General features: G+C 60.0%; 12 protein-coding genes across 12 annotated transcripts; 6 read left to right on the top strand and 6 right to left on the bottom strand.

The window, feature by feature from the left end:
• Window positions 1-577, bottom strand: OT_ostta06g03590 (unnamed product; the record flags this gene model as incomplete). The annotated part of the gene is made up of 2 exons (XM_022984080.1): window positions 1-297; window positions 352-577. Coding segments are annotated over 2 exons (523 nt in total), but the record flags the coding sequence as incomplete, so codon positions are not given.
• A 2,482-nt stretch (window positions 578-3,059) lies between these two features.
• Window positions 3,060-6,050, top strand: OT_ostta06g03620 (ABC transporter, conserved site; the record flags this gene model as incomplete). The annotated part of the gene is made up of 1 exon (XM_022984081.1): window positions 3,060-6,050. The coding sequence occupies one exon, from the start codon at window positions 3,060-3,062 to the stop codon at window positions 6,048-6,050; it is 2,991 nt and encodes a 996-aa protein (XP_022839276.1).
• A 260-nt stretch (window positions 6,051-6,310) lies between these two features.
• On the bottom strand, window positions 6,311-10,042 carry OT_ostta06g03630 (Helicase, C-terminal; the record flags this gene model as incomplete). The annotated part of the gene is made up of 1 exon (XM_022984082.1): window positions 6,311-10,042. The coding sequence occupies one exon, from the start codon at window positions 10,040-10,042 to the stop codon at window positions 6,311-6,313; it is 3,732 nt and encodes a 1,243-aa protein (XP_022839277.1).
• Window positions 10,043-10,526: 484 nt separating this feature from the next.
• On the top strand, window positions 10,527-12,094 carry OT_ostta06g03640 (Amino acid transporter, transmembrane; the record flags this gene model as incomplete). The annotated part of the gene is made up of 2 exons (XM_022984083.1): window positions 10,527-10,854; window positions 10,893-12,094. 2 exons carry the CDS (start codon window positions 10,527-10,529, stop codon window positions 12,092-12,094), a joined length of 1,530 nt encoding a protein of 509 aa, XP_022839278.1.
• A 172-nt stretch (window positions 12,095-12,266) lies between these two features.
• Window positions 12,267-13,736, top strand: OT_ostta06g03650 (unnamed product; the record flags this gene model as incomplete). The annotated part of the gene is made up of 1 exon (XM_022984084.1): window positions 12,267-13,736. One exon carries the CDS (start codon window positions 12,267-12,269, stop codon window positions 13,734-13,736), a length of 1,470 nt encoding a protein of 489 aa, XP_022839279.1.
• Window positions 13,737-14,041: 305 nt separating this feature from the next.
• OT_ostta06g03660 (unnamed product) lies at window positions 14,042-16,849 on the top strand (the record flags this gene model as incomplete). The annotated part of the gene is made up of 1 exon (XM_022984085.1): window positions 14,042-16,849. One exon carries the CDS (start codon window positions 14,042-14,044, stop codon window positions 16,847-16,849), a length of 2,808 nt encoding a protein of 935 aa, XP_022839280.1.
• A 62-nt stretch (window positions 16,850-16,911) lies between these two features.
• On the bottom strand, window positions 16,912-18,006 carry OT_ostta06g03670 (C-5 cytosine methyltransferase; the record flags this gene model as incomplete). The annotated part of the gene is made up of 1 exon (XM_003079954.2): window positions 16,912-18,006. One exon carries the CDS (start codon window positions 18,004-18,006, stop codon window positions 16,912-16,914), a length of 1,095 nt encoding a protein of 364 aa, XP_003080002.2.
• A 514-nt stretch (window positions 18,007-18,520) lies between these two features.
• On the top strand, window positions 18,521-19,213 carry OT_ostta06g03680 (Rubredoxin-type fold; the record flags this gene model as incomplete). The annotated part of the gene is made up of 1 exon (XM_003079955.1): window positions 18,521-19,213. The coding sequence occupies one exon, from the start codon at window positions 18,521-18,523 to the stop codon at window positions 19,211-19,213; it is 693 nt and encodes a 230-aa protein (XP_003080003.1).
• Window positions 19,214-19,383: 170 nt separating this feature from the next.
• OT_ostta06g03690 (Polynucleotide kinase 3-phosphatase, eukaryota) lies at window positions 19,384-19,992 on the bottom strand (the record flags this gene model as incomplete). Its single annotated transcript, XM_003079956.1, has 1 exon — window positions 19,384-19,992. The coding sequence occupies one exon, from the start codon at window positions 19,990-19,992 to the stop codon at window positions 19,384-19,386; it is 609 nt and encodes a 202-aa protein (XP_003080004.1).
• Window positions 19,993-20,256: 264 nt separating this feature from the next.
• Window positions 20,257-20,529, top strand: OT_ostta06g03700 (unnamed product; the record flags this gene model as incomplete). Its single annotated transcript, XM_022984086.1, has 1 exon — window positions 20,257-20,529. One exon carries the CDS (start codon window positions 20,257-20,259, stop codon window positions 20,527-20,529), a length of 273 nt encoding a protein of 90 aa, XP_022839281.1.
• A 67-nt stretch (window positions 20,530-20,596) lies between these two features.
• Window positions 20,597-22,132, bottom strand: OT_ostta06g03710 (Uncharacterised protein family Ycf49; the record flags this gene model as incomplete). Its single annotated transcript, XM_003079957.1, has 1 exon — window positions 20,597-22,132. The coding sequence occupies one exon, from the start codon at window positions 22,130-22,132 to the stop codon at window positions 20,597-20,599; it is 1,536 nt and encodes a 511-aa protein (XP_003080005.1).
• Window positions 22,133-22,249: 117 nt separating this feature from the next.
• On the bottom strand, window positions 22,250-25,080 carry OT_ostta06g03720 (unnamed product; the record flags this gene model as incomplete). Its single annotated transcript, XM_022984087.1, has 2 exons — window positions 22,250-24,232; window positions 25,001-25,080. Coding segments are annotated over 2 exons (2,063 nt in total), but the record flags the coding sequence as incomplete, so codon positions are not given.

Here is a 25,080-nt window from a genome sequence, read left to right on the forward strand (position 1 = left end):
TGAAGCGCTGTTGGATGCTAACGCGATTGAGCGTGTCTCCGGAAATCGAGCAGGTGTCTTGGACTATGCGGTGACAACGTGTACCTTCCCGGTAGAGATCCAGGCCGTGATTAGCTCGAAGGAGCTCATGAGACGGTTCGCCACAGGCGTCGGATTCGGTGTTTCGACGCTCGCGATCGACGGTACCTATAAGCTGAACAAGGAGAAGCATGTCATTCTCGTGTGGGGCTCGCACAACTTCCACCAACAGTTTGCCCTGGGTGGTTTTGCGATCGTGCCGTCGGAATCGACCGAGCACTACGAGTGGACGTTTAATGCTATCTTCAAATATGCATCAAAGTATACCCCTACCGAGATGAACCGCCTGCTCCCCGACCACGACAAGCACGTGTGGCTGATGGGCGATGGCGCCGCTAGCATCTCCGCAGGTGCACGAAACAGCTGCAAGAAGCACAAGAAAACATATAATCGCGGAGTCTGCTGGTTTCATGTTATGAAAGCAGTTCGAGATAATGCCGCAAAAGTGAGCGATCCAGGCAACTTCGCCGAAATCAAAGCCGACATATGTGGTCTCCATGGAATCCCGTACCCATGCGCTGAGTTCAAGAAAACATGCGAGCGCATGTTTGTGGTCAAGTGGGAATCTCGACGCGAAAGCTGCTTCGCGGAGTATTTCAATGATACCTGGGCAGGGACAGGCTACTCGTTCTGCGACTCGTTACCGGGGTTAGTCACGAGTAACAACTGCGTCGAGAATTTCAATCGCCAAGTCAAGGACGAGTTCGCTCGAAAGATTCCTCATCTCCACGAGACGATCGCTCACCTTGCGAAGATCACTGAGCGAGAGCTCATCGATCGCATGCCGAATTGGGATACGACATATCCCACAATGAACCCAGCCGACTGGGATGCCACAGACGTGTTCATGCGGGAACACGTGAATAAGCATCCAGAACGCATCCCCATCGACTCACAGCTCACCTTGTACGTGCGCGCTGATGTCATGCTTCACACAAAGAGGCTCTCGCAAGAACTATGTCCCGCGGGGAGCGATGCTGAACGCGCCGTCGTGCGCACCCAACTCCTTCACGAAGCAGCGACGAAGTTCGCCACTTTCTATCGAGACAGCATGCTCGGCGGCGTACTCGAGCCGGGCACCGACTTCGACACCGCCATGCGGCAATCGACTCTGTTCTACGCCGTGACCCCGCTACCGAACGCAGAGTCAAACGCATACGTCAAGTTTTCGTGCACCTGCGTCGGGGACAAGAATAATCGAGGCTATCAGTACGCGGACTAACAGTAACGTTCATAACTAAAGTTATCGGCGAGTTATCGAAAAAATGGGGGTAACAGTACCAAAATTAGCATAAAGTTATTGAAATCACGCGATTTTGACGTTAACTTCGGGGAAAGTTATCGTCAAAATTAAGGTTTGTCAATAACTTTTGACGAGTCAGCTCTTGAGTCAATGAGGAGGGGGTCAAAGTTATGGGAAAGTTATCGAAATTAACTGTTACCCCCTTGACGATAACCCGCGTAATTTGCCCAAATGTCCGTTCATTTTAATCACACAAAGTCCGACGCGATGGTTCACGACTCGTGAGCGCGACGAAGTTATCGAAAAGTTATGAAAATGAGCTGTTAGTCGTTTGCGCATAACTCGGGGTATAAAGTTATCAGAACCCGTTACTGTTAGTCCCAACGAACATAACTCTGTCATTAAGTCCGAGTTATGGTCAAAGTTATCAACGGGACTGTTAGTCGGCCTAACCTCCGTTTAAATTAATTCTGACTATATACGTGCCGTACGTCCGAGTTTGTGCATCACGTATTATCATAGACGAGTCGCTGATTATTACATCGAGCCACAGTTCTTGTCGAGTCCGTTCTCCACCCGCACTGGTACATGTGGATCGGTCGCCGTCGCGATCGGACTTCTCGGAGGTAAAGATGCCGACGACGATGCCTTTAACAATCTCGAGCGCATTAGCGCCGCCTTACGTAGGTCGTGAAGCGGTGATGGATCGGATGGTGACGACGGCGGTAAGCTTCCATGGAACAGCTCCGACGCGCCGCCGCCATTCACGCCGTTCGCTTTCCCGTAGTTAAACATCATGGCGCTCTCCCCAGTCGGTGATTTGGCAATACAGGCGCCGCCACCACCGCTGCCGCCGCCACTACCGCCCGATACCAGGAGACCGCGGAGTCATCGCTCAATGTGTGACGTATATACGCCGTACCTCGTTCTATACGTACCGTGTGTCTTCATGGGCTACAAAAGGCGGATATACGCCGCTGACGGAGACGGGATTTGAACCCGCGCTCTTTCGAACAGGAGCCTTAATCCTGCGCCTTAGACCGCTCGGCCACTCCGTCGTCGTTGATGACGCGTTTTCGCATCACAATACGTACCGTCGTGCCCCGCTTTCCACCACTCCATCCCGACCGCATTCTCTCGTGAAACCTTACGGCTCTTTTTTTCCACCCGATGTCTCACATCCACGAGTCACCACCCACGAGTAATCCCACGTGGTATCTCACGACGCCACCACACCACGCCGAAGATTCGCCCGATCTCCCGCGCGCCCCCGCCACGTGGCCCGCGATCGCGCCGTCGACGAGTCCGCACTCAGCACCCACCCCCTCGCGCGATCGTCTCGCGCCGAAAAGTGCCTTTGCGTCCGCGTCGACATCCCCCGATCGACGATCGCGTCGACGCGACGCGCGCGACCGTGCGCGGGCGAACGAGCGATCGGTGAACACATCTCGCGCGGCATCACACGACGTGCGTGCTCGACGGCGACGCGCGGACGGGCGACGCGGGCGGACGACGACGCGACGGGACGACGCGACGCGACGCGACGCGACACGAAACGCGCGCGAATCGGTGGATTGGGGAATCGGCGCGCGACGGGTCGACTGACGACGGTGACGAGGATTCGCGCCGACGCAGACGCGCGCGGACTTTTGGCTCGACGCACGCGCGCGCAAAGGACGGACGCGCGGACGGGTGGCGACGGAACGCGGACGGTGCGTTTGAAAAGGCGGGAAACAAGATGACGAAGGAGTTGACCTCGGAGGAGATTCGACGCGCGAGAGATGACGTTGAATCGGGGGATTTGATGCGGATCGCGCCCGTGACGACGGATGTGGAAACGATCACGGCGTTGTTGAACGCGTGCTCGGATAAAAAGAGCGATGAGGTGCGAGCGTCGGCTTCGGAGACGTTGAAATCGATCGCCGCCAAGGCGGATGAATTCATCGTCGGCGTCGCCGTCGTTCCGGCCGCTTTGTCCGCCCTGGATCCGAAGAACCGGTTTCAAACGCAAGTTGCGGGAGCGAATCTCCTCACCGATCTCTCGACTTCATCCCCGCACGCGATCGCGGCCAATCTCACCGCGATCCTTCCGGTGGTCACCTCAATGGTGAACGACGCCAAGCAAGAAGTCGCGGACGCCGCGCGCGCATCCCTGACTGCCATCGCCCAAACGATCGACAACAAGGACGTCGAACCGTTCATTCCGGCCATGGTCGAAGCCACGATCGATCACGAAAAGACGGATGAGTGCGTGCAAAAGCTCGCGTCGACGACGTTCGTGCAAACCATCACGGCGGCGCCTCTGGCGTTGATTTCGCCCATCCTCTTGCTCGGCTTCCGCGCCAGAACGACCGCCACCAAACGCCTGTCCGCGGTGATCGTGAACAACATGTCCAAGCTCGTCGAGGACCCAGAAGACGCGGCGCCGTTCTTGCCCAACCTCTTGCCCGCCGTGGCCAAGGCGTCCGAGCAAGTTTCCGACCCCGAAGCCAGAGCCGTGTGCGGAAACGCGTGCGAGCAACTGCAATCCATCGAGGCCAAGCTGAAGGATGCGAACTTCAAGTCTCAAAAAGGGGTTTTCGCCGATATCCAGACTTTGACGGACAAGCACATCGCCAAGTACTTCTCGGATGCGTCCCTCTCCACGTACTTCGCCACCATGGTCACCGCCATGGTGGACGCGAAGATTTCGGATTTTGAATTCGAGGATGCGCTTCGATCGTTCGGTAAAGACGCCGTGAAGGATATTCGCGCGTTGTACGGTGAACTCGAAAAGATGTACTTTGGCGCCGAGGAGGAAGAGGACGACGACGATAACGCGGACGTGCTCGCCGACTGCCAATTTACCCTCGCGTACGGCTCCAAGGTTTTGTTGCACAACACCAAGCTCAAGCTCAAGCGCGGTCACAAGTACGCGTTGCTCGGCGGGAACGATAGTGGGAAGACTTCGCTCATGCGCGCGATCGCGAACGAGCAAGTCGAGGGCTTCCCGCCCGCGAGCGAGCTTCGCACGGTTTTCGTCGAGGCGGACATCATCGGCGAGCTCTCCGATTTGCCGTGTGTCGACTACATCTTGGCGGATCCACGCATCAAGGCGGCCGGCATCTCCGAACAGACGGTTGAAAAGATGCTCTTAAACGTCGGTTTCGGTGAGATGCAAAACGGAGCGAGAAACCTCGTGACTTTCTTGTCTGGCGGGTGGCGCATGAAGCTCGCGCTCGCGCGTGCGATGTGCTTAAACGCCGACATCCTACTCATGGACGAGCCGACGAATCACTTGGACGTGATGAACGTAAAGTGGGTCGAGGAGTACTTGAAATCCCTCACCGACGTCACGTGCGTCCTGGTCTCGCACGACACCGGTTTCGTCGACCGCGTGTGCAACAACATCATCAGCATTGAAAACTTAAAGCTCAAGCAGTTCCGAGGCAACTTGTCCGAGTTCGTCGAGAAAAACCCGAAGGCGAAGTCGTTTTTCGAGCTCAAGAGCTCGAGTGGATTCGTCATGCGATTCCCGCAACCGGGATTCATCGAGGGCGTCAAGTCCAAGGGTAAGCCGCTCATGAAGATGGCCAACTGCACGTATACGTATCCGGTGAACGATGCGCCGACGGTGAAGGATGTCACGGTGCAAGTCTCCCTCGCATCGCGCGTCGCGTGCGTCGGGCCGAACGGTGTCGGGAAGTCTACGATGATCAAGCTTCTCACAGGTGAGGTTGTTCCGCAAGAGGGTACGGTTTGGAAGCATCCAAACGCCCGAGTGGCGTACGTCGCCCAGCACGCTTTCCACCACATTGAACAACACCTCGACAAGACGCCGAATGAATACATTCGCTGGCGTTACCAACACGGTGACGATAAGGAGGCCCTCGTCAAGGACACGATGACACTCACCGAAGAGGAGAAGGCGCGATGCAAGGAGCCGGTGTTGATTGATTTCGGTAACGACGAAAAGGGCAACCCAATCAAGATCAAGATGCAAATCGAAAAGCTCACCGGCGGTCGCAAACAGGTGAAGAAGGAGTACGAGTACGAAGTTCAATTCGTCGGACGAGACTACAACTCGAACAAGTATATTCAAGCGAGCAAGCTCGATAAGTGGGGCTTTGGTAAGCACATGAAGATTGTCGACGAAAAAGTCGCCGCGCGCGCGGGCGCCATGCACACGCCCTTGACGACGGCTAACGTGGAGAAATTCCTCGAAGATGTGGGTTTGGACAAGGAGTTCGGTACTCACACTCGCATGTCCGCGCTCTCGGGTGGTCAAAAGGTCAAGGTTGTCATCGCGGCTGCCATGTGGAACTGCCCCCACATTGTCATCCTCGACGAGCCGACAAACTACTTGGATCGCGACTCTCTCGGCGCGCTTGCGGGTGCAATTCAAGTTTACGAAGGCGGCGTCGTCATGATTACGCACAACAACGAGTTCTGCTCCGCCTTGTGCCCGGAAACGTGGCTCATGGAGAAGGCTCAAGACGGTATCGCTCGATGCAACTGCAAGGGTGACGCCGAGTGGATGGCCAAGGCTTCTAAGATGGAAGTCACCGCGGCGGCGCAACTCGAAGAGTACACCGACGCCTTGGGCAACGTCGTGGAGGTTAAGAAGAAGGTCGATAAGGATAGCAAGGAGGCCAAGAAGAGAGCCAAGCTCAAGGCCAAGCGTCGCGCTCGCGGCGAGGTCGTGACTGACACCGAGGATGAGGAATGGGAAGGCTTCGGAGAAGAATAAGCGCGCCGCACGCACTGTGGTAACTTTACTAACGACGAATCGTCCGCATCACTCTTTATTACTAATCTCGCCCGCGATGCGATCGACCTCTATGAACTCACTCCGTCATTAAAATGGCGTCGACACAGTTGTAATGACTTCAAACTTAACAAACGAGCTACTGAATTCGATTCTATGGCGCAACAATTGGCACGGTATATCGAAAGAGTGACTCACGAGAAATACTACGATTCGAGATAAGAAAGTGGCGCCCATCAGTCTTACTTGTTGAAAAAGGCGTACAGCGAAGCTTGGTGCTGTGGCTTGTTCGAGTTGGAGTCTCCTAGCGGCGCACGTTTCGGCGACGGCTGGTTCCCAGATGTCGGTGTCGTGGCTTTGCGCTTCTCTTGCCACATTCGCAAGACCTCCATGTCTCGCTTTAGCTTAGCCTCGGCGGCTGCCTTTCGTTGAGCCGCAAGTAGCTCCGCCTTGGACGGCCTTTTTGGCGGTCTGAGAAGTGCTTGAAGCAAACGCATGAGTCGCGTCTTGAGTCGGGTCGCCGCTGGCCATGCGACCGTCTCTCTGTACTCTCCGTCATCGTACACCCCCGTTCGAGACGCGAAACGAAGCTGTCGATCGTTTCTGATGAGGTCGAACTGTCGCTCTAATTCTTTAGAGTTACTCGGCGTGTAGCCGTAGCGCAAAGAACCGCGAAGGAGATCGGTGTCGTCTTCGGTCGTCCACCACTCCGCAGGCAACGACGCCTTGACACCGAGAACGGGTACCGGAAACTGCGCCCTTTCTTTTGGAAGGGTCGTCTTTTGACGTGGTGGAGGCGCGGTGGGGCTGTCGAGGTCGATGGGTTCTTCAGCCTCAATCAGCTTGGCGAGCGCGGCACGTTGTTTCATGAGCTTGGCGCGTCTGGGCATCGCTCGCAAGAGCTTGGTCCAGAGGACTCGATTCGCAAGAGCCGTGGCGGCTCTCTCCGGGACAAGAATCGTCTCCATAGCTGCGAACACGGCCTGCTTGGTCTCCTCCGTGTCTTCACGATCGTCTTCCTTGTCGTCGTCCTCCTTGCCGTCGTCCTCCTTGTCATCGTCGTTTTGTTCTTGCTTGGACTCAGCGTTCGCCGCTGAGGACGAGGATACCTCATCGCGGACACGCACGATCGTGTCGAACATTTCCATGACAGTTTTCGCGACGGCTATCTTTTGCTCGTCTGGCTTGTCCACGTCAAGAGTGCCGCACGTGACGGCTCGAGAGACGTCTCCGTTCGGAGCGCCGAACGCAGAGAGTGCGTCGACGACGACCTCGACCTCCCACGTGAACCAATTGAGTTTAGCATCTTCACGTTGACGTGCGAGTTCTTCCTCTCGCTCGCGTCGTCGAGCTTCACGTTCTTCCTGTCTGAGTTTTTTGTCCTCCTCGCGAGCGCGTTTTGCAGCGGCTCTTCGCTCACTGTACGTCGTACGCGTCCCCGTGCGAGGCGCCAGAGACGGTGTTTGGTTTTGGAACAAAGCGACACTTTCCTTGTAGTTCACCGTTTTACGCTTGCGCGGACCTTCAACCGCGAAACGTTTGTCGACGACTTGTTCCGCCGCCTTCTCCTTGGCCGCCTGAATCGCGGCGTCTCCGAAAGCTTCGGCCCAGAACGTCTCGTCATCGACGCCATCGCCGGGTTCGGCGCCAAATGTCGCGACAGAAAATGAATTACCAACTCGAGGTCCCACGTCGCGATGCTCGGCGCGACGGGACAAGATTTCATCGATATCTTCCGCAGCGAACGCGTTCGCTTCTTCTCCTGACGCATCCTTGAGCGCGCCGTGCACGCCGTACTTGAGCAACTCGTTAATGCGTTGCGCCTGCTCCTTTGCAGTTTTCTTCGACCGATGACCCTCTTCTTCTCCATTCTCATCGCCACCGCCGAGAATCGCCTCGTCCAAACCGTACTTGCGCGACGCAGTCTCGAACAATGACTGCTCGTATGTGTCTTTGGTGACGAATCTGTACACCTTGACCTCTTTGGTTTGGCCAATTCGATGGCAGCGCGCCATCGCTTGGAGATCGTTCTGAGGGTTCCAATCGGAATCGAAGATAATCGCAGTATCCGCGGACGTGAGAGTAATCCCCATGCCGCCCGCTCGAGTAGAGAGCAAGTACGCGAATCCCGCGCCCGGCGTGTTGAATCGATCAATCCCAGCTTGACGGTCTTCTGCCGAGGTGGTACCATCCAAGCGCTCGCACTCGTACCCGGACGCGCTCATGAAGTCTTGCACGAGATCGAGAACCATGGTGAACTGCGAAAAGATTAGAACCTTATGCCCGTCGCGCTTCAGCTTTGCGAGGAGCTTTGCGAGCAGGCTCATCTTTCCGCTCCCTTCGACGAGGAGCTGTAGCGCTGAAGGAGGCGCGATACCGTTCTCCTCGCACGCGGCGAGACGTTTCTTCGTGTAATCCTCCTCGAGGCCCGCACAAAGAAACGGATGATTGCACACCTTACGAAGCTCCATGGATAGATTTCGTAGCTGTGGCACACTTTTCACCTTGGATCCTTCCAAGAGGACGTGAATTTGGTTTTCATACAGCGCGCGATAATATCCACGCTGCTGCGGAGTAAGTTCGACCCACACGACGACCTCTTCCTTCGCAGGAATTTTTTCAACGTCTTCCTTCATGCGACGCAACATGCGAGGCTTGAGTAAATCTCTCAATCGCATCACTTGCGTCGCGTCGACCTCTCCCGATTCGTCGCAAAATTCGTCGCGGAAATCTTCCCATGAATGAAATTGTCGAGGATCAAGAATGTGGAGCATCCCGTACAGCTCTTTGATGTTATTCTGGATCGGAGTTCCCGTCAAGAGTAGGAGCCAGTCATACCGGAGCGATGTCACCGCGATGGTCGTCTGAGAGTTGACGTCCTTCATTTTGTGTGCTTCATCGACGACGCACATGGCAAAGGAAAAACGCTCCAAAAGCTCGATGTTCCTGCGAACGTTATCGAAACTCACGAGCATGACATCAAATTTCGGTTTGCGCGACCCCTGGACGAAGAACTCGTGCTCGATGCACACTTCGCGATCGGCGGCAGATCCGTCGAAGACGATTACGTTCATGTCGGTCCACTTTTCAACTTCTCGCTTCCAGTGTCCGAGCGTCGTGAGCGGTGCGACGACGCACATGGGCTGACGACGACGCATGAGATTCTTACGTACGTACTCCATCACCGAGATGCACTGCGCCGTCTTCCCTAGGCCCATCTCGTCGCCCAAGATGACGTTCCTTCCGCGGTAATAGTTGCTCACCATCCACTCAAAACTCGTCACCTGGTACTCGCGAAGAGACATCCCATTCTTGAACTCCGGAGGCATGGGTTTTCCTCGCGGCATTTCCGTGCGCTCAAAAAACTCAGGATTGGTGAATCTCCAGTATCGCTCCACCTTGCCCTTGTCTTCGTCGAGCTCGCTCACGCTTTCGCTCGTCTCCCACGTGGACGCCGCGTACCCCAAGCCGCACCACTTCACCAAGTACTCCACCGATCCATCATCCTCGCCCTCTCGGTGAGCGATCACGCGATCGATGATATCATACGCCTTTGGGTACCGCTCATCCTGCGCCTCGATCGCGTGCTTCCGCGTGAACGTCTTCAACTTGTGCGGCGCCTCGCGCGCGAGCGTCTCCGCCGTCTCCCACGAGCATCGACGATAACTCACCCCTTCCCACTTCACGCAGTACTCCAGCTCCGCGTCCGCATCACTTTTCTGTCGACAGTACACGATTCGTTCGACGACGTCTCGATACGCCGCATCCTCCATCGACGCGTCCTCGTCCATCCGTCCCGCGCTCGTCGTCGACGCGTCGTCCGAATCCAATTCCGAATCCGACTCCGCCTCCCGCATCGACCGCACCGCCCGCGCCGCGGCTCGCCGCGGACGCCGTCCCACGCCGTCGTCCACCGCCACCGCCGTCGCCCCCGACGGCGCCGTCATCGACGTATCCGAGTCGCTCCCGTCCATTGCGCTCGGCGTGTCGTCGCGCGCGAGCTCCCGCACGCATCCCTCGTCGTCGACGCGCCCCACCGCTTCTGCCGCCGCGCGCATCGAGCGCGCGCGCCCGACGTCGACGTCCACGCGCCGCGCGCGCCCGACGCGCGCCGTGGTCGACGACGACGACGACGACGACGACGACGATGTGTCTCGATTCAAATTCTTTCGTGCGTCAGCGCCCCACGCGTGTGTGCGTTTTACCCCCCCTCGATCCCCGCGCGCCGTCCGCGACGCCGTAGTGCGCGGACCGGAACGCCATGTGGAGATCCACGCGAAACGGCACGCGCGTGATCGACACAAACTCGGACGCGTGGACAGTATACCGCGCGTCGATCATCTGTATGTGAAACGTCGCGTGACGCGCATCGCGCGGGCGTCGACACGGGACGTCGACGCGACGACGACGACGACGACGACGTCGCCGCGTCGCGCGTCACGCGAGCGCGCGCGCGGGATGGTGACCGCGGCGCGGGGTGGGGTGAATTTTCCCGCGTCCACGCGAGCGACGTCGAGGCCGGACGGGCGGTCGGTGCGCGTCGAGCGGCGACGATGGGTCGATCGCGCGCGGCGTCACGGACGACGGCGAACGGATGATCGGATTCAGTCGCGGGCGATCGGTGACGCCGCGGTGCGCGAGCGCGGGTCGGTGGACGGTAGCGATGGACGATTGACGCCGACGTACGCGGGATCGACGGCGCGGGGGGGGCGTCGTCGGATCGAGAGTGAACTCGGGACGAGCACGACGGAACAGGCGGGACGGAACGTGACCAACATCTTACTCGGCGTCGGGACGTTTGGGGGGTGCCGTACGCGTTGAAAGAGGCTGGGTGGAGCGGGTTGATCGTGCTCGGGACGTTGGGTCTGGTGACGAATTACACGGGGAAGATTCTGATCGCGTGTCAGCGGCGGGGGACGCTGCCGGCGAGCGAGCGCTCGACGGAAGGGGCCGGTGGGTCGACGCTGTGGAGCGCGACCGGGGTCGTTGGGGACGACGTGTGTCCCGATGAGTTTTATGAGCGCCCAGCGGAACGCGCGTTGACGTCGTACGAAGACATCGGCGAGGCGGCGTTCGGGAAACTCGGGAGGAACTTCATCACGAGCGTCCTGTACACAGAGTTGATCGGCACCGCTGGATTGTTCTTCATCTTGGAGGGCGATCATCTCGCGACGTTGTTTCACGCGAAAGGAAAGGAAGAGCTCTTCGCGTGCGCCGCCGCGCTTTTCATGGTTCCCACGACGTGGCTGTTCGATCTGTCCAAGCTGAGCTATGTCGGCGCTCTCGGATTGTACGCGTCGACGGTGCTGACTGGCGTCGTCTCGTACGAGCTCATACATCAGTACACCACGACGGGGTCGCTTCCACACCTCGCGGAGACGACGTTCGTGAACTGGTCGACGTTTCCAGTGAGCTTTGGATTGTTGGCATTCGTGTACGCCGGGCACGCGGTGTTCCCGGCGATTTACGCGTCGATGGAAAAGCCCGAGGAGTACGAGAAAATGCTCGACGAGTCGTACATCGTCGTTGGGTTGAATTGCCTCGCCCTCGGCTGCGCCGGGTACGCTTTATTCGGGAACGAGGTCTCCGATCAGGTCACGCTGAGCCTCGACACTGGGGCGCTCGCGACGCTCGCGTTCGGTTTGACCGCGATCAACCCGTTCGCCAAATTCGCCCTTACGCTGGACCCGGTGGCCAAGGGCGTGGACTCCAAGCTCGGATTTCGCGTGCGCGACTCAAAGTCGGACGCTCTAGTTTCCCGGCTCTTGCGCACCGCTTTAGGCGTGCTGACACTCGGCGCGGCCATCAAACTTCCATTCTTCGGTGTTGGCATGTCACTCGTCGGCGCCGCACTCACGCTCTCCGTCTCTGTCACGTTCCCTTCGATGTGCTACCTCCGGATGTTTGGCGACGAGCTCTCTCGGGGCGAACGTTGGCTCAACTACGCCATCCTCGGTATCGGTTTCACGTGCGCCGCCTCGGGTACAGCCGCGGCGTTCCAATCCGCCTTGGAAATCAGCGGTTAAGACGCCAAGTCACGTATAATTCATCGCACGCGCGTATTGTTTGTATCAAGACACATTTTTCTGTTCCTTCATCCCGCCTCTCCCGTCGTTCACGCTTTGTCCGCGCGGCGGCTCAACTACCTCTCGCCGTCCGCAGACCCGTGCGCTCTCATTCGCTGGCGCGCGCCCCGACATGCGGCGAGGCGCGCTCCTAATAGTCCTCTTCGTCCTCGCGCGCGACGTCGACGCCGAGAGCGACGACGCGTCGACGATCGAGCGTCAGAAGGCTTCGTCGTCGGACAGTTGGAGAGTCGGTCACGCATCCGACTCTCTGTCGCGATACAACGGGCACGCGCGACGATTACTGCGCGATGCGGCGCCGACGCGGGCGTGGGACGCGGCGGGTCGGTTCTTAGACGCGCTCGATGGGAGTTTAGCCGACGCGAGTGCGAACGGATGCGTCTTGCACGAGTTCAACTCGTTGCCGAACGTGGAGACGGTGGACGTGAGCGTTCGGTTGGATTACCACGCGATGGCGAAGAATGGTAATTTGAAGAGATTAGGGGTGATGTGCGACGCGCGGAGCGAGAGAGGAAGCGGAGAGGCGTGGTGTTTGGGATTGGAGCGGTCGACGGCGTTCGAGCGACATCGAAAGTGGTGGCGACGCCTGAGCGAAGCGTACGAGGACGGGAGGCATCCGTATTGGTTGAGCGAATACTTGGAGTTTGATATGCATGCGAACGAGATGAATCCCACGGCGAGCGTGTTCATCGAGACGACACCTATGGTGAATAGAAGACAGGCGGAGTACGTGCCGGCGCTGAGGGAATATTTAGAAGCGATCGAGGAGACGGCTTCGGAGAGGCTGTATGAGAACATCCAGGCGGTGATCGACGCGGCGATGGGAGATGGATTCGACACACACATGTGGGCCGCCGGAATCATGTTCAGTCGATCGACGAAGACGGCGAGCGGGACGATCGACAGCGTTCGTGTGCTAATTCATTTTATGCGACACACGCCTCGAAACGGCGCCAAGGACGAAGAGGAAGACGGATACAGGAGCGAAAAAACGCGCCAAATGGTGCGTCTTCTCGAGATACTGAACTGGACTGGTGACTTTGACGAGTTCGATCGCATAGACAATTATTTCTTGGACGACGGTGGGCTTGGCTCGGTGCTTCAGCTGGACGTCCTGAATCGCGCGCCGACGGCGAGCGACCCCTCGATCATCGGCCCACGCGTCGGTGTCGAGATAACCATCGGCGTCGCTGACCCCACGAAGAACATCATGCCGCGACTCAACTCTCTCGTTGACGATGGACTCGTCGCCCCGATGTGGTGGAGCAATTTCACCGCCGCGTTGTGCGAGCCCGGTCCTCCGCGAACCGACGCGAGTAACGCTCGGGCCCTCCTCCGTCGTCCGTGCGCCATCAGAAGACGCACAGCCGCCGACAAGCGAGACTTGACAAAGAATGATGGTTCGGGCTTCCACCCACCGCTCACCGTGGCCGTGAGTCACCTCAAATTTATCGTTCAACCAGGACGCTCTCTGTACGTCAAGCCGTACGTCACGACGCAAGCTCCGTTCGCGTGGTGCCTTGACGACAAGGCCCACGCCGAGCCTGAATCGCTCCCGGTCTACAATCAGTGCGCCCGATGATCGATCGTCGTATGTGTACCATGTATCAACGAATTAAACGACCGCGCGTGAGGGAACCGTCGATGCGTCAATCGTCCTCGCCGCCGCCGCCTCGCTCGCCGACCCGACCGCGCGCCGGAGTCAACACACCATCGATCGACGCGCGCGCGCCGCATCATCCACGGTGCCGCGCGCGCGACGCCGCATTCACCGCACACGACGCTCGCGCGCGTGATCGACGCGCTTGCACGCGCGCGCGCGTCGTCACCGGGACGCACGACGCAGAAATATTCAATCGCCGATACATTCCGAGCTCGCATCGAGTCATGATTCCACCCGCGAGGACGTCGGATCGCCTGAAGCGCATCCTGGGGACGTCCGAGTGGGCGCCGAGGAGGTCATCTCGATCGTCCGAGTCGCTTCCGCTTCGAGATCGCTCGCAGAGAAGCGCGCAAGGGGATCAGTGTACGAAAACGGTGTGGAGCGGGACGGCGGCGCTGACGCGACGCGAACCCGGAAGAGAAGGACGAATGAAGACGTCGAGCGAGGCGGTGGACGAGACCCCGATCGGGTTGATCACTCGAGCGTCGTGTGACGCGGGGAACGATGCGTCGATGGAGGCGACGGCGGGGGCGAGCAGCGCGCAGGCGAGCGACGCCGAGGTGGACGACGCGGACGCGGGCGCGACGGAGCGCGCCGCGGAGCACTCGACGCGGTGCGCGAGTGAGGGCTTGGGAGGGTTCACGAACGCGCGAACGGTCGCGTGCCAGCTCGTGGCGCAGGCGCCGCCGTCGGGGGCGGATATTCCTGGGACGGCGCGGGGGGAGGGGTTCGCCAGGGCGAGCGCGGCGGGGAACGCGCTTCCGGAAATCGTGCACGCCGAAATCGTCGGTCCCGAGGACGAGGGCTGGCCCGAGGTTTGGGATCCTGTGGCGCTCCTACGTTTGTTTCCACTCTCGGCGCATCACTTGGTGCCGTTCAATCAGATGCGAGCGATGCTCACGGACTGTCGTCTTGACGAGAAGAAGACGCGGGACACGGGCGAGGGCGTCGCAGGCGCCGCGCGCATGGAACTTCCAGACGGGTACGTCGTGTACGTTGTCTCTGACGAAGGTCTTCCAGACATCGTGCGAGGCGCCCTGTACGGTAAGGCGAGTGGGAAGAGTGAGACCAACAGGCCGCTGTGGGCTGTCATACAAAGTATTTCGCCGTTAGACAAGCCGCAACCTCCGGCGACGGTGCCGACGCCGGATTTGAAACCCACTCGCGGGATCCTGCGCGGTTGGCGACCTCCGCCGAAAGAACCGGCCATCAGTGATAACACGCGTGTGCGAGTGGATCGTGTGTCGGAGCAGGAAGGTGTCGTTAAGATGGCGGAAGAACTCTCCGGAGTGCACCCGTCGGCGGAGACGACTGACGAAGAAAAGTCATTGAGTTCCGCGCACGAAATGACGAGCGGCGTCGAAGAGAGCGAAGGCATGGGAACGGTGACGCCGGTAATAAGCGAGGAGACGAGTGAGCTCACGTCTGGTACGTCTGAGGTCGAGCGCGTGACTATCAAAATCGGCGGCGACGACGAGTTGGACGACTGGCTCTCGCCCCCACTCGCTCGGCGTAAGAGAAAATCGTTCGCCAGCGCGCTCGCCGGTTCGGGATCGGATAATGAAAATTCCGATGATTCATCTGCTCCAGAGTTTGCAAAGCTGAAGCGTACGGCGACTTCGCCCGCCGCATCACCAAGCTCTTCAGAGGGCGAAGAGGAGCTCGTTCCCATGGAGCGAGGGCAGCACGAAATCCCGACCGCGACAGTGGCGCTAGCGCAAGTCATCTCGCCCGAACAGCGAGTTCCGAACATTCCTCTCACAGGTTTGCGATATATGCTCCTTGGCTTCGAGCTGAATCACCCGCACGTGGTGTATCTGATCAACTCGCTTGCCGAGGAGGGCGCCATGCACTTGGACATGAGAAGCAGCAAACCGGAGGATGTTGACTTGATCGTCTTGCATCCACCGTTTCTGCAGCTCTTGTCAGCTCCTCAGTTCCCGATGAACGTGGCAGATTTCACCAGGACGCGGCACACGAGATTTGCTCTCGGTTTACGCCACTTGGAGCTATGTTTGGAGCAGCGAAGACAACTCGATCCCAGACTCGAGACGGCTGAAGTTTTCCCAGAAGGCGTGTTGGTTGTCATGGATGACGCGGCGCTGATCAATGATGAAGAGGCGCTTCATCGCATCGTTCGTCTACTTGCTCAGGCGTCGGCTGCGAGTGCGGCGTGTTCAGCGGCAAAGGGTATCTTTCACTACGGCCAGGACGGCACGCGTGAAAATCCACCGTGGCCGTGGGCCATCAAGATCGCGAACAGCACGATTCAGAAGCTCATGATGACCAAGCTTCGAATGATGCAAACAAACGCGGAGAAGGCGTGGAAGATCGAGGCAATGATCAAGGCACTGCACGCGTACAAGCACGCCGGGGACCGCGCCGGGAGAGGGGCGAGAGTGATGGGGATCACGTGGGAGGAAGCATCGCACCAGCCGGTGGAGGATCCTCCTCAGGCGGTGCGCGACGCGGTGAAAATCGCATCGAGACACGTGTCTTTGTGTCGAGCCGTATTCCTCGTGAGTGAGGATTCTAAGACGCTCACCGCGGCCAAGGGACAACGCAGTATCTTATCGGGGAACGTGAACGACGTCTGCGACTTTTTGACGTCGATCGTTCGTGAAATGTGGGCAGAGACTAAGGCGGCGCGTACCGGCATGAGCGTTCACGATAGTAAACGCGTGGATGCGAGCGAACCATCAGCGAGTGACGTGAACTCAGACGCCCGAGATGATTCGAAGCTCCCCGACATGGAGGAAGAAGCGAGCGATGCAAGTCGGAAGCGAAGCAAGGAGAAAAAGGTCGTCAAGTTCCCCACCATGATCGATGACGGTGGTCGGAGTACGCGTAGCCGTGGGCGTTATAGTCCACCGCCGTCTCCCACGCGCACGAACTCCGGAAGGACGGGCGACGACACGAGTAAGGACACGTCCAAGACGTCGACGGGAGATGCACCAACCGACGGCGAAGAGACGGCGCAGTCACCAGTAGCTCCAAAGCAGAAGCGTTGGCGGCATTCGAGCGTAAGTTAACGTATTATGTTCTACTAGATAGTTTTGCTGTATCATTACAATTGAAATTCTAGGCAATAATGTTACACTGAAGCGTCGTCGTCGAACAAGTACTCGAGGAGCGGCGCGACGCATGCGACTGACATCGAGTTCCCAAGTAGCGTATACCGCTGGCGCTTGGACAATTCTTCCGGCCATTCGAAATCACTGGGAATCGAGTGCAAGCGCATCACCTCGTCCACCGTGAAGTATCGCAAACGGACGTCGTCTTCGCCTTCTCCGGTGCGCCCGTCCCACGTCGACTTATCCACAAGACGATTGGCGACGACCGATCCAGTGCCTTTGACGTACTTGAAGTAACTCTTCGTAAAGCAGTTACACGTAGTATCGCTCGAGCTGACTATGTCGATGCACCCCTTGGCTCGATCAATGTCGTCTTGCCTGAGCGCGTTCTCACGCCAAATGTCCGAGTTTTCTGAATCGAGAAACCTCGAGAGCGGTGCGACGTCGACGTCCGCGTCCATCGTCTCGTCGTATTTCGGAATCCAGTGTCTCTTGTGCGATAGCTCGCACGGCGGCGGCGCTCGCCGTATGTTGTCCACGGCATCTCGAAACGCGTGTGTCGTCCTCGCGCACAGAAAGTACCGCGGTCTGCTGTACGGCACCCCGAACATCGTCGGCGTCAGAATGAACTCCTGCACGTGAAACTCCATTTCTCGCAACTTCTCAATCAACAGCTCCCGCATCTTACTCGTCTCGAATCCCACGACGTTCTCCACGAAGACGTACCTCGGCCTCTTTTCCACGGATAGCTTCGTCGTCTCCTCCACCAACCGCGCAAAGCTATCCGCCCGCCCATCCTCCACGTCCAACCGCTTCCCCTGCCTCGTGAACGGTTGACACGGGGGCGACATCAACCACGCCTCCGCCCCGATCTTGCCCAGCGCCTCCATCGACACGCCCGCCAAATTTTTCGCCAACGGCCGCGTCCCGTGATTCCGCGCGTACGCGTCGCACGCGTTCGGATTCAAATCATACGCCACCACCGTCCGCGCTCGCACCCGTCGCACCCATCGCATCGCCAGCGACATCACTCCAATCCCGCAGTACATCTCCGCGACGCCCACGACGCCCGTGTCGTCGTCTCGCGCCGCCATCAGCGCCCGCGTCCGCTTCATCCCGCGCGTTTCGCCTCTTCCACGCGTTTCGCCGCCGTCCGCAGCGGTTCGTCGAACGCGTACGCGCCCGAGACGACACCCACGAGCGCGGCGACGACGGGCGTCACCGCGTCGCCGCGCAGGAGGCGTCGACCGCGACGGGTGAACATGTCTGTCGTCCGCCATCCGTGTGTCCGAGGGCATGCACCGCGAACCCTAGATTTCGCCCCGCATACTTTTTTAGTGTCTTTTCCGTCCCACAACGCTGTATTCCGAATGGACGCGAGGCCGTGTGCGTGCGGGCGACGATCCCATGGGCGCCATCTCCGTGTGAACCCTAGGTTTCGCCCCGCATACTTTTTTAATGTCTTTTCCGTCCCACAACGCCGTATTCCGAATGGACGCGAGCCCGTGTGCGAGGGATCGCGCGCACGCGTGACGTCACCGCGTCGGGACGCGCGCGAGGACGCGCGCGATCGACACACCCGCGCCGTCGTCGCGAGCGACCGACGAGCGGGGCGACGAGACGAGAGACATGCCCGCCGCCGCGGTCTCGAGCGCGCGCGCGAGCGCGTTCGCGCGAGGATGCGCCGTGGACGCGCGATCGACCGCGCGCGCGCGCGAGGGTCGCCGCGCGCGCGCGCTCGTCGTCCGGGCGCAGGAGATCCAGGTGAGCGTGGATAAACCCCTGGGGTTGACGTTCAAGGAGCGCGGTGACGGCCGACCCGGGGTGCAGATCGCCGGGTGCAAAGGGAACGCCGCGAAGGCTGGGTTGAAGGCTGGGGACGTCGTCAAGTATCACTCATCCTTCTTCGGCGACGAACTGTGGCCGGCGGACGCGCTGGCGTTCACGCGAAGCGCGATCTCTGCGTGCCCGAACACGGTTGATTTCATCGTTGTTCGAGGACAGGCGGACTTTGACGTGAAGCGATTGCCGAAACTTCCGGCGCCGCCAAAGTTTGGGCGTAAGCTCAGCGCCGCGCAGAAAGAGCGCGCGTCGCACATTTGCGTCGATTGCGGCTACGTCTACACGCTCCCGACGCCGTTCGGTGAGCAACCCAAGAGCTATGTGTGCCCGCAGTGCAACGCACCGAAGAGTCGATTCGCGCCGTACGACGTCGAGACGGGTCGCGCCAAGGGCGGCGGACTCAGCACGCCGATCATCACCGTCGTCTCCACCGTCGCCGGTCTCGGTGGCATGGTGTACTTCTTGAAAGATATGTTCTAATTTCACGCGAATAGTGTAACGAACAGATATATCTCGTCCGTTCCTCGTCGTCGACCGCCGAGCTTGATCCGTCGCGCGCGCGACTTGTGTACTATCGGTACACGCGCAATGAATGCTTTTCTTACAATTTTCTTCGTTCCATCACCCGTAATCGACGCGCGATGATCACGTTAATCGATAACGATGACCGCATTCGAAGATGATTCAACCTTCGTCGCGCTCGTTCGAGGGTGCTTCGGAAACTCCACAGCGACCGTGCTGGGTGGAATCATTCGATACGTCCCGAGCGCCGCGTCGACGTCATCCTGAAATCGACAGCGGCGAATCGTACGAAAGCCCTCCTCCTTCGTCGGCGGCGCGTTATCCTTGCGTCGCATCTGCATCTGCACCACTCGCACCGCACCATCACCCTCGACGCCACCGGGATGATTCCTACGCGCTCTCGCCCGCTCCTGATACGTCGTCGTCGGTTGGTTGAACCACACGCAGTGTAAATCGCACGGCGGCGTCGACGCCTTCGCCAGCGCCACGAAATCTTCCCTCTGCTCCCGACTCAGCCCACAACGATCGATCACCACGTGTTTACCCTCGCACACACCCCGTTTCGCCACCGACACGCACTGCCGTCGCGTCCCTCTGCGCCCGTCCCGCACCGTGTCCTGATTCGACACCGTCCACCGCCCCGTCGCCCGCAACCGCTCCGAGAACGTGCTCTTCCCCGACCCGCTCGGTCCCACGAGCACGAGCACGACGGGCGCACCCGTGGACGCGGGCGTCATCGCGCCCGCGCGTCCGACGCCGTGCGTCGCGCGCGCGACGTCCGCGTCCGCGTCTCGTCCGATTTCGCGTCGCGCCCGCCCCCCGCGTCGCCGCGCCTCGATCCACCCCGCGCCCGGCGCCCCGTCGGTGGCGTCGTCGTCGTCGTCGTCGTCGTCGACCGTCTCGACGCGCGCGCGCGACATCGAGCGCGGCGTCGCGCGATGAAGTGGGCCCATGAATGTGCGCTCGCGTTCGACGACCGCATTCGACGCCGCGCGCGCGATATGGCGACGCCGACGACGCCACCGCGCGTGGTCGGGGCGAACGGGCGCGCCGCGATCGCGGCCGCGCTCGCGCTCGCGCTCTCGGCGCGGCTGGCGTGGCAGAAGTGGGAACACGATGCGATGGTGATGACGCTGCGGGAGGAGCTGGCGCGCGAGCGCGAGGCGCGAACGGCGTGCGAGGGACGCGGGTGGTTCGCCCGGCGCGAGGCGCGGGGCGCGGGCGCGGCGCGAGGGCGCGGGGGGGGGGGAGGGCGAGGGAGTGGGATGTATTGAGCCGCGCGCGGCGCGAGACGCGAACGTCGCGCGAGTCCGGGGCTAGGGACGCGCTTCGAGTGCGGTGCTATTCCGCTGTTTCGTCGTCGCCGTCGTCGTCGATGAATGTGGCGACGTACGGGGCCAGGGCGAGGGCGGCGGCGAGCCTGAGCGGGACGAACAGACGGACGACGTTGATGAATACGGCTCCGGCGCCAAAGAGTTTCGCCTTGTCGACGGGGTCCGAGAGGTCGAGCCACGTGCCCTCGGCGACTTTGTACCACGCAAATGCGAGCGGGCCGGCGATGGCCCAGAACGCGAGCTCGATGACGACGTACGAGACGGTGCCCGCGACGCCGAAGGATTTCACATCCTTCATCGAAAGCGTTGGCGCGCGCTCGCCCGAGTTTAGGGCGTAATACGTCCAGACGACGCTCGGTAGCGCAATCATCGCGAGCGCTTTACCGTACGAAGGCTCGGCGAAGAAATTTGCGACCGGTACTCCCAGCTCACCGTACTTGACCGCCGCGCTCGCGAGCGACGTCCACAGAGCCAATTTCAGCGCAAACGACGCGCCGTTCTCGATTGGTGGCTCGCCCGTGATGGCGATCGCGGATGCGCTCAAGCCCTCGGTTACGTCTCCTGAGGAGTCCACATCGTCGTTCTTCGATATACGGTACGCCGCGATCGCACACCCAGCGTTCCCCAATAACGTAAGCGTCGCCTGCAACGGCACGAGCTGATTCAGCGTCGACGGATTGTAAAACGCGTGGAACGTACATGCGGTAAAACCACTCGCGAGAAACGGTGACATCGCGACCGTCAGATAGCGCCATCGCTCGTTCTTTGTGCGATCAGCGTGCCCGGCGACGTACTTCATGGCCAACGCCCACTCCGTGACACTAGAGACGTGCACCGCCCACGTCGGCAAGCTCAACGCATTCGTTGGTTCGCTCTCCAGCACGTCTGTTCCGATCACCGTCCCTGCGCTCGCGTCCAAGGCGAGCGTCCCAGCGGCACATGCTAAAACTAACACCCCCAAAAAACCAATCGCGGATCTACTCGCGTCCGAATCACTCTCATCACCCGCATCTTGCGCCGCCGCCGAGCCGAACCCGTACGCAAATAACGCGTTCGAGATGGTCAAAAGCGACTCCGACCCTCCGTGCAAGAGATCGACATTGGCTAATATATCCCCATATTTCGCTTTCGCCACGATCCCGGCCGGAATCGTCGCCGCCACGAATAACAGCAAGAACCGCGCCCCGAGCTCGCTCGTCCGCGGCGTCGTGCGCGTTTTTCCCAAGAACCACAGGTACGCCAAATACGGCGCCAGACCGACCTGGAACAGCGTCGTCTCCGACCCTTGAGGGAACACACGTATGCCTTCCCTCGAAACGTCCGTCACCGACCACGCGTCGACGCTCGCGAGGTCGTACACGGACTCGAGAGGTAGAGCTTTATTGTGAGTAAGATGACCTCGAGCGGACGCGAAAGGGCTCTGTGTCGCACCGAGGACGCGCGCGACGCCGAAGACGCGCGCAGATGGCGCAGCGGAAGACTTCGTACCGCGCGCGCGGAGAGGGGCGTCAGCGACGACGAAAGAGGTGGGAACGAGCGACATGCTGAGGGGCACACTCTGACGCGTGCGCCCGGGTGGAACGTCGATGAGGGAGTAGAGGCGTTCGGAGTCGAGCCAAGCTGGCTTTGTGATTCACTGAGCATTGAATAGGCGATATATTTATAGCAATTTCTTGAGCGGACGCTTGGACTCTTCGAGGACGGCCTTAAGGTCGTTACCGAGCTTGGAGTCCGTTGATCCGTAGCGCTGCAAGCTGTACACGACGACGCCGGCACCCAAGAGTTCCAAGAGTCGCGGCGCCGCGATGGCTACGAGCGGCCAGTGGGCAACGTTGCCGAGCACAACGGTACCGGTGAGCGTGGTGGCGGGACCAGCGATGTCGAGCACTGGATTCTCGTTCTTTTCGCCGAACCAAGCTGGGAGGTCCTTGGCGGTCTCCGTGATGCCATCCACATCGATGTCCTTGGCGGCGTTCACAGCCTTCTTCGCGGCGGTACCGACCGGAGCGAGTAGGTCGAGCGCTTCACCAACATCTTGCGGCAGCTTCTTCGGCAAACTATCGGCGAGAAACTCGAAATCCTTACCGATTTTGTCTTCGCCGACGAGGAGGTAGCGCTCGAGGAGTAAAACAGCCGTGAGCGTTCCCACAAACTCGAGCGGAGCCGGAACGATCGCACCGAGCACGGGCAAGTGCACGACAGCGTCAGTAGCAACAATCGCACCGACCGTCGCAGCCTTCACCGGGAAGTTGTCAATCCCATCAATGGTTTCAAACATCGCATCTGCAGCCCCCTCGAGGTCGCCTTGCAGAACGGACTGTCGCACGCTCGGCACCAAGACGCCGAGGGCGACCGCGGTCGCCACGGAGACAGCGGCGACATTGCTGAAGGTGGCACCGACGAAGCTTAGATCTTGAGAGGAGCTGGACTTGGCGACGCGCTCACGTTCGCGTTGCGCTGAGGCCTTGGCGCGCTCTTGCTCACGCTTCTGCTCGGCCTGCTTCCTCTCTCTCTCCTTGCGCTCTTGCTCACGCTGCCTCGCGATGTCGGCTTGCTTGCCTTGCGTTTGCACCTTGACCGGTGCCGGCGAAGAAGGCACCGGGATCGACGTCGGGGCGGGGGTGGCCTGCGTGGTCGGCGGGGCGCTCGCCTGAACTTCCTTGTCTAACGCCTTGTCTGCGGCTTGCGACTCGCGCTCCGCCGCAGCTTGAGCTCGCGCCGCCTCACGTTCTGCGGCCGCGGCAGCAGCTGCAGCTTGTTTGGACGCCTTGTCGCTGTTCATGGCGGCTTCCATCTTCGCCTTGGCGGCGGCCCGGGCGGCAGCCTTGGAGGCCTCAGCAGCCTTCTGCGACTTAATCTTTGCCTCTCGCGCCGCCTTTCTCGCGGCAGCTTCTTTGCTGACTTCCTTCGTCACGGCTTCGACACGAGTACGACTTTGTTCCACCCGCCTCTTCTCATTCGTTCGTTGCTGCACATTAGCAGCCTTGAGCTGAGCCTGCTTCTTCTCTGCGAGTCGCTCCGTCTTGGCGGCGACGCCAGACTTGGCAGCGCGCGCCATCGTGGCTTGAGCTCGTGCCTTCTCGCGTTCAGCTTGTTGCTTCGCTTGCTGGCGAGCGCGTTCGGCTTGAGCTTGTGCTTGTGCCTTCTCACGTTGAGCCTTGAGTTTTTCTCGATCCGCCTGTGATTGCGCCCGAGCCTTCTCAGCCGCCTTCTCAGCACCGTCGATCGCGTTTTCCCGCTCCGCTTGTGCTTGTGCTTGCGCCTTCTCACGGTCAGCTTGCGCCTGTGCTTGCGCCTTTTCGCGCTCAGCGCGTTGCTGGGCATCAATCCGAGCCTTGAACGCAGTAACCTTCTTCGCCGCAACAGGAGCTGGAGTGGGAGCGGTCGGGATAGTAGGTGCGGCAGGCATCGACGTCGGCGCCGGGGTCGAGGGAGCGATGGCGACCGGCGTCCTTTTCGTGCTGCGGACCTTGCGTACCGGATCGTCTTGCTTCTGTACTACCGGTGCCGACGTACTAGGATCAGCGGTCGTGGCTGCTTGCGTGACGGCAGGCAACGGAGCTATCGGTGTGGCTTGCTTAGCGCGCACCTTGCGAACCGGCTTCTTCACACCCGCCGTCTTCGCGGCGGCGGCCGGCGTGGCCTTCTTGGAGACGGCCACGGGCTTGCCCTTGGAGCTACGAACCTTGCGCACTTGCTTCTTCTGCACCACGACCTTCTTCGCAACCTTCTTCGCAGTCGGAGTAGCCTTCGTGGTGGCAACAGACGCGCTCTTGGCGCGCACCTTGCGAACCGGCTTCTTCACACCCGCCGTCTTCGCGGCGGCGGCCGGCGTGGCCTTCTTGGAAACGGCAACGGGCTTGCCCTTGGAGCTACGAACCTTGCGCACTTGCTTCTTCTGCACCACGACCTTCTTCGTAAACTTCTTCGCAGTCGGAGTAGCCTTCGTGGTGGCAACAGACGCGCTCTTGGCGCGCACCTTGCGAACCGGCTTCTTCACACCCGCCGTCTTCGCGGCGCTGGCTGGCGTCGCCTGCTTGGAAACGGCCACGGGCTTACCCTTGGAGCTACGAACCTTGCGCACTTGCTTCTTCTGCACCACGACCTTCTTCGCAACCTTCTTCGCAGTCGGAGTAGCCTTCGTGGTGGCAACAGACGCGCTCTTGGCGCGCACCTTGCGAACCGGCTTCTTCACACTCTTCGCGGCGCTGGCTGGCGTCGCCTTCTTGGAAACGGCAACGGGCTTGCCCTTGGAGCTACGAACCTTGCGCACTTGCTTCTTCTGCACCACGACCTTCTTCGCAACCTTCTTCGCAGTCGGAGTAGCCTTCGTGGTGGCAACAGACGCGCTCTTGGCGCGCACCTTGCGAACCGGCTTCTTCACACTCTTCGCGGCGCTGGCTGGCGTCGCTTTCTTGGAGACGGCCACGGGCTTGCCCTTGGAGCTACGAACCTTGCGCACTTGCTTCTTCTGCACCACGACCTTCTTCG

Source organism: Ostreococcus tauri (assembly GCF_000214015.3).
Source record: "Ostreococcus tauri WGS project CAID00000000 data, contig chromosome 06, whole genome shotgun sequence".
In the NCBI taxonomy this organism is placed as follows: Eukaryota; Viridiplantae; Chlorophyta; class Mamiellophyceae; order Mamiellales; family Bathycoccaceae; genus Ostreococcus; species Ostreococcus tauri.